The sequence below is a fragment of the Lygodium microphyllum genome, chromosome 1 (assembly GCF_053477565.2).
Source record: "Lygodium microphyllum isolate KBCC chromosome 1, Lygodium_microphyllum_v1.1.10, whole genome shotgun sequence".
Lineage (NCBI taxonomy): Eukaryota > Viridiplantae > Streptophyta > Polypodiopsida > Schizaeales > Lygodiaceae > Lygodium > Lygodium microphyllum.
The window spans coordinates 110,531,339-110,545,794 of record NC_141135.1 but is presented as its reverse complement, the minus strand read 5'-3'; the positions used below and the strand labels follow the sequence as shown (position 1 = coordinate 110,545,794).

Below are 14,456 nucleotides of genomic sequence, written 5' to 3'. Positions count from 1 at the left end.
CTATCTGGCTTTACGCCCTTGTAGATCCGGTTTGTCATTAAGCCACTTAATGCTTTTATGATCCGACAAGATCAAAAGTTTGGCACCGTACAGATAGTGCCTCCATTTCTTCATTGTATGTACTATTGCATACAGCTCCCTCTCATAAACAAAATAATTCCATTTTGCACGGTCTAATTTCTTGCTTTCAAAAGCAACTAGTCGACCTTCTTGTAATAAGACCACGCCTATCGCCTTATCACTCGCATCGGCTTCAACCACAAATGGTTTATTGGGATCCACAATTAATAGTACTCGAACTTAGCAATAGCTACCTTAAGTTTTTGAAAACTTTCATTTTGGTCTGTTCCCCAATTAAAGCTCTTCCCTTTGCCTTTAAGTTGGTCTGTCATTGAAACAGCTATTTTGGCATAATCTCGAATGAATCTACGATAAAATCCAGATAAACCTAGGAAGATCTACAGCTCTTCCAGGTTCCTTGGAGATGGCCATTCAATAATTGCCATTACTTTTTCTGGATCTATCTTGATTCCCTCTTTCGAGATAATATACCCTAAATATTTGACCTCTTGTGTGAAGAATTCGCATTTAGTTTTCTTTGCATAAAGGGAATGTGTTCTTAACAATTGGAATACTAATCGTAAGTGTTCCAAATGTTCTTCTTTTGATTTACTAAAGATCAAGATATCATCCAAGAAGACTACTATAAAGTGTCCTAGATAGGGCCGTAACACACTATTCATCGGCTTCATGAAAGTAGCTGGCACATTAGTGAGGCCAAAAGGCATCACCAAAAAATCATAATCCCCATATCTAGTACGAAATGCTGTCTTAGAAATATCCTGTGCCTTAATTCTTACTTGGTGATAGCCTGATCTTAAGTCTATCTTTGTGAAGAATTTTGCCCCTTGTAATTGATCAAAAAGATCTTCCATTCTCGGCATAGGAAATTTATTCTTCACCGTTATCTTATTAAGTGCTCTATAATCAACACAATCGCATAGAACCATCTTTTTCCTTTACCAATAAAATTGGCGAAGTCCAAGGTGAATTGTTAGGTTGTATAAACCCTTTATCAAGGTAATCCTTAATTTGTCTTTCAACTTCTTGGTGCTGTGTTTCACTTAACTTATAAGGTGGTTTAGAAATAGGGTGTGTATCCCTGTCTATGTCAATTGGGTGATTTACATCACCCCTATCTAGTAGAAGGCCACTTGGTAAATCAGAAGGAAACACCTCTTTAAATTCATGTAACAAACGACTTAATTCATTACTTACATTCAACTCACAAACATAAGAAAATTGTTGCTTTATATTACAGAAAGTAAAAGGGTTTTGTACAGGAAGAGACCATAACATGAATACCTCACAAAGTTTCCTTCTTTATCAGCTTCTGAACTTCAGTGAAACACAACAAAGGGTTATCAGATACTTCATGTTTACCTTGAATCACAAAAGTCTTACCATCCCTTTCAAATTCCAGCGTATTATGATGATAACTATGTTTTAAGGATGGTTCCAATCCCCATAGCCACTCCCTCCCTAAAGCAATATTGGCTCTTTTCATATTCATAATTTGGAAATCAAGTTTATCTTTATATCCTTGGATCTCGATTTGCAAATTGGATACCATTGTATCCCATATGTTATTATCCTGACCTTGCATCATACAAACAACATATTGATGCCAACTCTTTTGTTGGGGAAGTTTCAATTTTTTTACAAGTGCATAATTTATGAAATTATGGATAGCAGAGTCATCAATCATAACTCTAACCCTCTTTCCAGCTATCAATCCATGCACTCTAACCAAATCATGTGGCCCAAAAGTAGACTGGCACCTAGAAGTTGACATACAACACCTGTGTGGTACATCCTTGTGCAAGACCTCTAAAGATTTATACTTTCCGTGCCCCTTTAATTCCAAGGTCTGCACTACATGAATTTGTTTTTCTTTTCCCTTGCCCTTGCCCTTGTCCTTATCCTTTCCTTTATCTTCCCCCTTTTTCCTTTGAGGGCAATTCGAGACAGCATGGTTAGGGAATAGGCAATTGAAACACGGCCTTTCTTTTTTGGCCTTATCAAAGTCATCTTGACTTAACTTTGGCCTTACATATTGTTTCTTTTCAAAGGATTGTTTCTTGCCTTTAAGAAATGGCATTTTTCTTTTAAATTTGCCTACAAATTTTGAGGCTTCAAATTCCTTAGTCTTGGGCTCCGTATCAGTGAGACTAGTGAGTATACCTGGACGCATATTATCTTCATTGATTAATGCAAATTTAATTGCCTCTTCAAGTATCTTAGGTGAACTCCTTTTCACTTCCTTTTTACAGGCCTTATCTAGTCCCCTAATGAATCCTCTTGTCTTTTAAAATTCATCTATTCCTTTCAATTCGAGGATTATCTCACGATACTCCTCCAAATATGTCAGCAAAGGTCTTCCTTTTTGTCTGACATAATCCCAATCTTCCCAATTTCTTTCTATTTCATTTTCTAGAAGGAATTCTTTCAAAAAGACCGATTCAAATTGAGCCCAAGTTTTAGGTATTTTATTTGCCTCCTTTAAAGTTCTCCACCATTTATATGCCTTTGGCCCCAAAGTTAAATTGGCCTCCAACGCTTGGAGATGTGGTGGAGTAATTTTAAGTTTGTGCAAATCCTCCCATTTTTTGAGAAAATTAAAGATAGTGTCTTTATTTCTGTCTTTTTCCTCCCCGAGAAACTGAGGGGGTTTCATATCTTTTAACACTGGGTTATCCCTTAACTTTTGGTGGGGTTCCCTAGGATCTCGCATAGTCACATCTAGATCTTTCGATGAAGATGGAATATCCTGTCAGAGTGCAGCGGTGCGGAAGCGTAGGACTGAGAGAGAAAACGCAAAGAGAAGAGAGAGAAAGGGAGTGGAAGATGAAGATCTGCTGTATAAAGTGTGCTGAATACAAAGATATGCAGATATATACACGGGCGCAGTGCGCTGGACTGCGTGTCTCCACCTCGACGATGCAACCTGCTGTTCACCTCAAAGTCCGCTGCAGTCCGCACTGTCTCCTGTCTGAAATCTGCGAACAGAGACGGAATCTGCACGTGCCACCAGTCTGTAATCTACAAGCAGAGAAGTGTATGAGACTACTGAAGTCCTCGGCTATTTATAGCCAGGAAACTGGGCGAAAACCAGGGCAGGTAGGCTGCATTAAATGCAACCGACTGGACTGCAGGCAGTCGGACTGCCACGTGGCAGTCCGACTGTGCAGCCAATTGGACTGTGCAGTCCCGTACAGGCGCTGATCTCTAACACCCCCTCTCAGAGCCTGGGCGGGGTAGAAACCTGAGGGATCTGGAATGCCTCCGAAGTAGAGCCTAGGGAAGTGCCTTCGTAAACAAATCTGCAAGATTGTCCTCGGTCTTGCAGTACTCCACAGTGATGGTCTCATCCAGAAGCTTCTCTCTGATGAAGTGATACTGGATCTCTATGTGCTTCGTCCGAGCATGAAAAACAGGATTCCGTGCCAAGGCAATGCAACTCTCATTGTCACATTGCAGCAAAGTAGGACGAGTCTGGGGGCAACCAAGCTCCTCCAACAATCTCCGAAGCCACACAGCCTCACATATGGTGGAAGACGCGGCCCGATACTCCACCTCAGGAGACGAAACGGCTACCGTGGGCTGCTTCCTGCTACTCCATGAGATAACACCTGCACCCAAGGTAAAACAATAACCTGTAGTAGACCGCCTGTGGTCCACATCACCAGCCCAATCCGAGTCGCTCCAACCTGCAAGTACAAGATCTGAACCATCTGTCCCTGAGGGATAATGAATCCCTAAATCAGACGTCCCCCTCAAATACCGAAGTATCCTCATCCTCTGAGCAGCCTGCCAATGCACCTTCTTAGGTTCACTCATGAACCCTGCCAAGAGCCCAACAGCAAAACAAAGATCAACACGAGTGTTGAGAAGCCAAATCAAGGATCCAATCAACTGACGATAGCGGGAAGTATCCGCCATGGGAGAAGCTGAATGGGAAGTGGCCTTCCAGTTCGGATCCATAGGAGTAGAAAGGGTCCGACAATCCTCCATCGCAAAAGACACCAAGAGCTCCTATACATATCTCTGCTGAGAGATGAAGATGCCCCTCTGAGATTGATAAATCTCATGGCCCAAAAAGAAATGGAGTAGACCCAAATCCGTCATCTCGAACGTCCGATGTAAAGCTGACTTCGTCTCTTGGACCTGCTGTGCATGATCACCTGTGACAATCAAGTCATCAACAAATAACACAAAAAGCACACAACCATCCTCGGAAGTGTGAACATAAAGCTGCGGATCGGCCTTAGAACGCCGATATCCCAACTGAGACTGAAGGAACGAATCAATCTTCTCGTTCCATGCACGCGGAGCCTGCTTGAGGCCATACAAGGCCTTCTTCAACCTGTAGACTTTCCCATCTGAAGATCCGAAGCCACGAGGCTGCTCAACATAGATCTCCTCCTTCAAATCACCATTGAGGAAGGCCGACTTCACATCCAACTGGTAAACAGGGCATCTCCTATGGCCAGCCAAGGCAAGAACAGCTCTAATGGTCGCCATACGAGCAGTGGGGGCAAAAGTATCATGACAATCAATCCCTAGGTGCTGTGCAAAACCTTTAGCAACAAGGCGAGCCTTGTGCTTATCCAAAGAACCATCGCTAAGGTATTTGGTCTTGAAGACCCATTTGACGCCAATCACCTTCTTATTCGGGGGGAGGGGCACGAGTGACTAAGTGCCATTCCTCTCAATAGCCTCCAACTCGGCTTCCATAGCTTTCTTCCATGGTGCAGACTGTAAAGCCTCCTTCACGGAGGTGAGCTCTCGATCCTGCATAACACGGGTCATCAAACAATAGTTAGAGTAAACAAGCTCCGTAGAATGTGCCTGGTGCCTCCGTGACCGCCGCGGACCATCCTGCGGTCCCCACTCCTCAAGAACCCCCTCGATCCCTGAATCACGGAGTGTGTCACAGACCCATCAAGGAGGAGGCCGAACCTCCCCTCGTCTCTCTCCATCAGCTGAAGACTCTGGAATATCCACTGGTGGTAACTCCTCAGGGGTGACCGGTGGAACAATAGACTCTATGTCAGAAACAGAATCATAATCAAAAGGCACGGGCTCCACAAGAACTATAGCAGGAGCCCAACTCTCCCCTGGATCTCCAAGAACGGGATGCTCCTCACCCGTTGATATAGCCGGAACCTCCACAAACCGCACATCGCAACTAGTGTACACATCCCGCTTGATGGGATCATACAATCGATAGCCTTGGGACTGGGAGCTGTAGCCAACAAATACCTGACTTCGGAAAGCTGCTTCAAATTTATCACGGTGAGCCTTGGAAATGTGAACATAGGCATCACACCCAAAGACCCTAAAGTAAGAAACATCAGGCTTAGTCCCAAAGTAAGCCTCAAAAGGGGTCATCCCATCGACGGCCGAAGTAGGAGATTGATTAAGGATGTAGACTGCAGTAGCCACAGCCTCGGCCCACAGAACCTGAGGGGTCTGTCGGTGCTCCATCATGGTGCGCGCCATCTCGATCACACTGCGGTTTTTCCGTTCAAGAATGCCATTTTCTTGAGGAGTGTTGGTATTAGCAAACTCCTGGTGAATACATTTATCTGCACAAAACCGAGCAAACTCATTAGAAACAAATTCACCACCCTTGTCAGATCGCAAGGTCTTCAACTTCCAGCCCGATCGGTTCTCCTCAAAGAGAAGCCAATCCTTGAAGTGGGAGAAAGCTTCTCACTTTAATGCCAAGAAATAGGCCCATGTCATCCTGCTGTAGTCATCTACGATCAACATGAAGTACGAGCTCCCATGCAAGGACTTGTTCCTCATAGGGCCACATAGATCTGTAGATACAAGCTCCATCGGTGAAGTAGACCGCCGCGAAGCTGTGTGGGGAATGGCATCCCTATGCTACTTCCCACGAATTCAAAAGACACATGGCTGCTAGCTCACCACTATATCCGGCAACCCTCGAACAAGCTGTCCACGTGACGCCCTCCGAAGATAATCATAGTTGAGGTGACGAAACTGAGCATGCCATAACTCTAACTGTGTCTGAGAGGTAAGAAGAAGAGTAGAGAGGGCGGTGGAAGACTTCAATTTATAGATGCCGTTCTCCTCATATCCGGATGATAGAACCTTCATTGACCCACGATCAAGGACTCGCACCGAGTTACTGTCAAACTCCACCAAAAGTCCAAGGGAGCAAATCTTATGAACTGACAAGAGATGATGCCCTAAACCTGGTACATGCAAGACCTCTAAGGTATGGGTACCACCACATCCATCTGCAATAAGCTACATCTTACCCCGTCCTGCAATAGACACTGAAGAGCTATCTCCAATGAGAATCTGCCCACGCGAGGGTCGCAACTGGGCAACACCATCTGATGAAGGAGTCATGTGCCAGGAGGCACCACTATCAACGATCCACTCTCGAGCCTGGGGAGCCGTCATCGCAGCATCAGAAGCATTCGGTGAAGAGTCCTCAATGACAGCTAGATAAAGAAATGCAGCTGATGAGGGTGCAGCCACCGCTCCAGAATCCTTTGTGTCCTTCTTGTTGGTGTCTTTCTTGTCTTTGTCAGGGCAATCCTTCTTCCAATGGCCAGTCTTTCCACAAATATGACATGTGGATTATTTGTCCTTGTCCTTCTTTGACTTGTTATCCCCCTTCTTCTTCTTTTGGTCCTTCCCCTTCTTTTGAAAGGCTTGACCTGTCAGCGCCTCCGACTTGGAAGCATTCTGTCCCTTTAATTGTTCCTCTTGGTCCAAGACCGTAGGAACCAACTCTTCCCACCGAAGAGTAGACTCCCGCCCCGAAGCAATAAGGGCGGAGTAGAATGTACCGAATCGTGGCGGCAACTGGGACAAGAGTGTGATCGCCATGTCTTCGGAGAAAATCGGCTTCTCCGCATTCTGAACCTGCATCTGAAGCTGTCTTAGCTTGTTGATGTGCTCCCGCAGCGAAGAAGACTTGTTTACGGAAAGGGTCCGCATCTGTACCTCCAAAGAAACCCGTTTCATAAGGCTCATCTGATTGTACATCTGATCAAGCTCCAGCCATATCTCTCGAGCCATCATCAAGTGCTCGATGTGAGCGATCACGGCTGTAGTACAAGATAGAAAAAGAAAGGAACGAATCCTGGCATTCAGTTTGTCCCAATGAGACTGAGCCTTGGCCAACTCCGCACGAGCATCGGAAGAGAGTTTGGACTCATCTCTTACCGAGGGCCGGTCGATCTTCTCCTGTACAAGCTCCGCCAAATCATAGGACTCAAGGATGGCCAACATCATGACGCGCCAGATGGGGTAGTTGTCGCCATCAAGCTTCTGATCTACGGGAAGAGCCGATAAGACAGGCACCTTCCGGTCCATAATCGTCTAGAACTCCAAGTCAATCTCTGTAGACATCTTCACTTGTAATGCCTCACAGACACAAAAAGCAGCCCCCTCTGACTGTGAAAACTCAGCCTCCTAAGGCTCTTCCGCGTCCTGTAACTTCTTCACCTACCGGAGGCGATGAAAAAGCAAAACCTGCACTTGGAAGCTGAAAACTCAAACTTCCTCCTCGTTAAACAGCAACAAATCCACCACCTGGACTCCTTTCCTGCGCGCCCACGCTTACTTCAGTCTTGTTCCGAGGCGCAGCCCTCTTGCCTGCCCTCAAAAAGTTGAAAACACAAATTTGTGTTGCGATAGAAACTCCTCTTCAAGTTGGTTCTGCGCTCAGTTAGCCCTCTAACACTGCTCTGATACCGTGTCAGAGTGCAGCGGTGCGGAAGCGTAGGACTGAGAGAGAGAGAACGCAGAGAGAGAGAAGAGAGAGAAAGAGACAGTGGAAGATGAAGATCTGCTGAATACAAAGATATGCAGATATATACACAGGCGCAGTGCGCTGGACTGCGTGTCTCCACCTCAACGATGCAACCTACTGTTCATCTCGAAGTCCGCTGCAGTCTGCACTGTCTCCTGTCTAAAATCTGCGAACAGAGACGCAATCTGCGCGTGCCACCAGTCTGTAATCTGCGAGCAGAGAAGCGTATGAGACTGCTGAAGTCCTCGGCTATTTATAGCCAGGAAACTAGGCGAAAACCAGGGCAGGTCGGCTGCATTAAATGCAGCTGCAGCCGACTGGACTGCAGGCAGTCCGACTGCACAGTCCGACTGTGCAGCCGACTGCACAGTCCGACTGTGCAGCCGACTGCACAGTCGTGCAGTCCCGTACAGGCGCTGATCTCTACATATCCAAGGTTTCTACCTTATTTTTATCCCTTTCTAGTAACAAGGCTAATTGAGATTTTATTTCTGTGAGTGTTTGAGTTAGAAACTCCATTTGAACCCCCTGTGCTTGCACACGAGCAGTTAAATCATCAAATTGTTCTCGTGTAGCAAAAAATTCTTCCCATTGTTCTTCTTGAATTTCTGTTTCATGGGGATCTGCCATAGGATGGTCTCCAGAACTAGAATCTTCCATCACCCCCTTTTCCTCTTTACCCTCCACTAATACATTGGAATTAGAAAGCAAATATAAGAAGTTTACGTACAAAATGAAGTACTTTCCTGATTATAGTGATAGGGTAGCTGTTGATGGCTTTAACAGTTTAGTGATAACCAAAAAGTGAGAAACAGTTCGACTTTCCTCCAAACCAAGCCACTCGCGTTGAAATGAAGCATGTCGGGCAGGAACACAGAATAAGGAGGGGATTAAACAATTCCCCCCCCCCCCCCCCAAGTCACGTGTAAACTAGCTGTACCCACAGCTATATTTCAAATGGGACTTCGCCCGCCGACTAGCTCCATACTGCCGTCCACCACTTCCGATACATGAAATCTGGCGACGGCACCCATACTGACATAATTTATTAAGCGACGGTGGCCAAAACTGTCAAGTGACAGCTGGTCAACGTCAAGTCTGTCAGGCAACAGCTGGCCAGTACTGACATAATCTATTAAGCACTCGAACTTTGACGACGGCGCCCACACAGATTCAACTCCGACTTCGCCCGGCGACTAGCTCCATACTGCCGTCCACCACTTCCGATACATGAAATCTGGCGATGGTGCCCATACTGACATAATTTATTAAGCGACGGTGGCCAAAACTGTCAAGCGACAGCTGGTCAACGTCAAGTCTGTCAGGCAACAGCTGGCCAGTACTGACGTAATCTATTAAGCACTCGAACTTTGACGACGACGCCCACACAGATTCAAATCCAAGCTCGAATTGAAGATTGGTAGAGTGTGAGACCAGCGTGCCAACACGAAAGCATTCGCCTCAGTTAAAACGGGACCCAACGGCTCTTCCAGAAGACGGGACCCGACGGCTCTGATACTAGTATAAGATTGCCCGTCATAAATCTTCGATACCATACAGTGGCCACTCTGTAATAGCACGAGAGATGTCGTTCATTCACCACCCAACCTTGCCTAGAAGATTGTTGGCTCCTCTCCCTAATTCCGACTGCTAGCCGTCCGTTTCAGGTGAGTCCTACTATTCTTAGACTCACTTACTCTCTAGGCTCCCCTTGACCCCGTTCGGGTGCCCAAGGCCCCCGGACGGTCATCCCTCGCGCCTATCTCCCATAAGTTACATTTATTAATGTAACAATCAACCCCTAGCAGATAGTGTTTCCAAGTGGAAAGAGCATGAATTACAGCAAGCAACTCTTTCTCATAAACCTCCAAATTATTCTCAGCACCCTGTAAAATTCTACTCTCATATGCCACAACATGGCCTTTTTGCATTAAAACTGCACCAATGTTGTTCCCACATGCATCACACTGAACAACGAAAGCTTTTTCGAGATCTAGTAAGGTCAACACTGGATCTGAAATAAGCTTTTCTTTTAGCTTATTGAATGCTGCAATTTCCTTATCAGCCCATGTAAATGAAACTCCCTTCTTCTACAATGCATGAAGGGGTGAAGCAATTTCAGCAAAGTGGTGTATGAACATTCTATAGCAAGAACACAACCCCAAAAAGCTGCATACATCATGCAAGGTTCTCAAATGAGGCCAGCTGCATATTACTTCCACTTTTGCAAGATCCATTCTAATACCATCTTTTGAGACAATATGCCCTAAGAAGTGAATCTTTGACATGATGAATTCACTCTTTTTTGCATTAATAACCAGCTTGTGTTTTCTATTCCTTAAACAAAGTAGTCAAATGCATCTAATGCTCTGCCTCATTCTTTGAAAAGGCTATGATGTCATCAAAGAATGTGCCAATGAAAGACTTGTAGGGTCAAAAAACTTGATCCATCACGTAGTGAAACATCGCAAGTGCATTTGTAAGCCCAAATGGCAAGATCAAGAACTCATATAATCCAAAAGTGGTCCTAAAAGCTATCTTGTGCATAGCTTCTAGCCTTATACGTATCTAATGATACCCACTTTTAAGGTCTATTCTACTAAAGATTCTACTTCCCTCTAACCGATCAAGGAAATCATCAATCCTCGATATAGGAAATCTATTTTTAATGGTGTTTTTGTGTGTGTATTCTATAATACACGCACGATCACAACTCCTTATAATGTTTCCCCATAGATATCACATAAATTAATTAACACTTTAATTTATGGGTGACAGTTGGAGGAGTAAGGTTTAGGTGACAGTATGCAAGAGCTGGGCAGTAGTCAAGATGATGAGGAGATGATGAAGAGGATGGAGAAGGAGGGCTAGCACTGTGGAGAGCAGGAAATGAAATTGGGAGTGCTCACCAATTCCCTATTATAGAACATTCTCAGCCAGCTGTCCTAGTGAAAAGGTCTCAATGTGTCACTTAAATTGATCTAATGTTTTTTGGGACTGTTAAAAAAACCAAAAATATATGATAATTTAAATGGCAATTAACAAGGGCAACCTTGAAATCTGCTTCTGTAGGTGGGGGATAAAACCAGCAATGCTGCATGGAGAGTGGAGGCCGTTTCACTATCTAATCTCCACTACTCTCAAACTCCGCAATTCTTGGGTGTGTGATGGAGTCTTCTTTTAGGATAAATATAGCCCCAAATGTCATGAGAAAAAATGTGAACCAACCTATTCTACAAACTGAGAGAATCTGGGATGTGGAAAGGCAACTCATAAGAGTAGAACTCTGGGCAGTTCAGGACATTGGCTTTGTTAGACCTTGGTCAAAAATCTATCATTCTCGGGTTGACTACACTTGTTGCTGCTAGACTGTAGAAAAATCGCACTACTAGCCCACACAAATGGGTGTAGTCCCCAATTTGTGGTTCCTTGTCAGCCAAGAGAGCTACAATTTTAGCCACTTCAGCAGTTTAGGTGGCTGAATGTGTTTGAAAGTCCAAATGCTTTGTTTTCAATCCAAGCAAGTCGTAGGTGCCACACTTCAATGGACAAAGCAACATGAGGTAAATCTTATTTGGGTATAATGTATGATAAAGGTAAAAATAATTTACAGCACAGCCATGCCGTAGGTTGTGAAAAAACAAAAAATATGGGTCTGGGTCAATATAACTAGGCCTCAAGCAGTCAAAACAGAAGCTTGCTCATCGAAATCCTTCTGCAAGTTGTCTTCTATTGTTGCCATATGTAGTACAACATTAGGTGATCCTTGATCCAAGGCAGTGGGCTACAAGGCCAATAAAATGATTTGGCAAACATGTCTCGATAAAATACTAGCCTACTAGCTTGTCCAGAAACTGTAAATTTAACCAGCCGTTAGAATGGAAGGGGAATAGGCTCAAAAGGCCTGAGAAATATCTTGATCTTTCTCCAAATAGGCACATAATGCATCCAAATGTGCAGTGCCGCCAAGAAATCCATTTGTATCAGCACATATTTCACCCAAAGCACATATCCATTTGCATCACAATATTCCACCCAAAGTATGTATGCTCTAGCCACCTAGGGCCACCTGCCTACATCATGAAAAACAAGCCATGGCCACCCCAAGTGGGAATGAGCTCTCTTCTGTGCGAAGAGTCACCCCACATTCCTCCCCCATAGCTTCTACCATCTATCCCCCTCAAACCACCTTGAGAGACGTGTATATATATATTGTTTTCTGGTTTTCAGACAACTCCAGGTAGACTGTTGAGAATATGTACTTCTTTGTAAAATTCTTCCGAATAATACAATCAGCCACACCTTTTTTTGCCCAAAAAAGAAAACAACCACCAAAAAAAAGGTATATATGCTCTACGCATTGTTGGAAGGGCTAAGGACGAATGAAACGCTCTATTCATCGAGTCCATTCCATTGAATGCTCTCCACTACATAGTATTCCACCTTTGTGCTCATCTACCCGCGTCATTTCAGGTCTACCAATATTTCTCTTCCAAGTTGATAATCAGCCTTAGCTGCAAATGCAATATCCTTCCGTTCTAGCAGTTCAAGGCATCAAGAGGAACCTCAATTCATCTTTTGCATAAGATTGTCCAAATTGAATCAAGACGTCATGGCTGGAGTTCTATCAAAGACATACCGTTCGTTCAAGCAGTTCAAAGACTTCAAGGGGAACGATCTTTTACATAAGAATTTTCGGACGATCGCTATTGAGTCAGGATGCCATGGCTGGAGTCCTATCAGGGACATACCTTTCGATCTGGCCATACAATTGGATGCTCTGTCGGTTGGAGTCGTCATCCATCCTGTCATTGCTTGGTCGAGACAAGGCCAGCACAGGAAGGAGAAGAGCTGGTTTTCCACAGGAGACATGGCTGCACCTGCTCCTCGAATGGACAGAGAAGAAAGAAGGCGACTGCAGAGGGTGAACAAGAGGCCAAGCCTGCTTGGTTATGTGAAGCTGGTTGTATAAGGGAGTCATATTCGGTTGATGGGCACCTTCACACAGGTGAACAAGAGGTGGTTGTTCATTTCCATTTTAAACAATTCCATTTTTCAGGTTTTGACTTTATTGCTTGGCTTGATTTGGGAGAATATTTATAAGGGAGAAAAATATATGCCCTTGGGAGGACTTCTTTAGTGTGATGAGATGCTTGAGACATGTCGTGAAGGGGTTAGGAAGCTTGAGATTCACAAGCAGTAAATATATGTCGATTGGGGGGACAATCTTTAATGTGTCTGAATCGTCAAGACATGCCAAAATTAGTTCATTTGCTCTAAACGCAAGTAGGACATATTTCGTAAAGCTTGATATGTGTGTCTTTAAAAGTTGGGAATGCATCTGTCACTTGGTCTAGGGGGTAAAATATGTAGGCCTTGGCTTTGAAGTCTTTATGGAATGACCCCTAGTGGATATGTTGAAGTCAAATGCTATACAACATGAGAGACAATGTGCCTATTTCCAATTCATGTGTCAAGGTGCATGCATGATATTATTGACTTCATTAGTGACCAAGCATAAGAGGTTGCTTTCCATTTTCACCTTTTTGACACAATGATGTGTGCACAGTGATGGATGGTATAAATTGACTGACCAATTGAGAGAGAGAGAGAGAGAGAGAGGATTCATGCGCAAACTGAAAGTTATTTTGCATGGTCGAAAACGGAACTACATTGTTGCAAAAGTGTTGGTGTATATCTACTCTCTCTCTCTCTCTCTCTCTCTCTCTCTCTCTCTCTCTCTCTCTCTCTCTCTCTCTCTCTCTCTCTCTCTCTCTCTCTCTCTCTCTCTCTCTCTCTCTCTCTCTCTCTCTCTCTCTCTCTTAACATAAAGCATACCATATTGGTGTAGATAGATATCTCATTACTCATATTGGTTTGGAGGCTAAAGGAATGGACCTTGTGCCGGTCTCCTCGCATCTTCAAAGTGCTATCCTAATCCACCTTTTTGGCTAACCTAGACCTTTTTTGGTTAGAGATAATCTCCTTTGTCAAATGTAATCGATGGCCTAATAGTGTAACCAATGGGCCAATGTCACATCATTGTGCAATATTAATATTTGTAAGTACAAATATTTGCAATTTTTAGGGTGTGGGGCAATTCTAAGTCAGTAACATAGTCACGTTATTACATAACCTTGATTTTCATTCCTTTCAAGGACATGTGCCCAAGGCGATGAGGCCAAAGAGATACATGTGAAACTGCACCCACTACCAAAACATGGTCAACTAACCTAAAGACAAGTACGAGGTAGAGAGTATTGGACTTAGCAGCACGTGCAATGGCAAGATTCCCTAGGTAATCTTCCATGAGGAATCACCAAAAGAAACTACATAGAATGCATAATCCAAAGTGCCAACAAAGATAAGGCTCTTCCTCATGAGAGCTGGTACATGATATACATTGTGAAGAGTAAACGTGCTACTTGAACCAAACTACAGTTGGACATCGCTAATACCCATGATTTCTAATGCTAGGTCATTACCCAAATGGACAAATCCAATCAAACTACGATAGGAGTGGAACCACTCTCTATGAGGGGTCACATGAAAGAAAGACCCTAAATCTATTAGTAGCCAACGCTAAGTATACCTT

The 14,456-nt window shown here is 44.1% G+C and overlaps 1 protein-coding gene across 1 annotated transcript in view; it reads right to left on the bottom strand.

Annotated features, from left to right (window-relative positions):
• Positions 1–12,902, bottom strand: part of LOC148041544 (Gut esterase (DUF1350)) — an 88,628-nt gene extending 75,726 nt beyond the window's left edge. Inside the window, exon 1 of the mRNA XM_087688502.1 lies at positions 12,613–12,902. Within this exon, the coding sequence (XP_087544628.1) occupies positions 12,613–12,842 (230 nt within the window). The 5' untranslated portion in view covers positions 12,843–12,902. The remainder of the gene's footprint in view (positions 1–12,612) is intronic.
• Between the last annotated feature and the right edge of the window lie 1,554 nt (positions 12,903–14,456).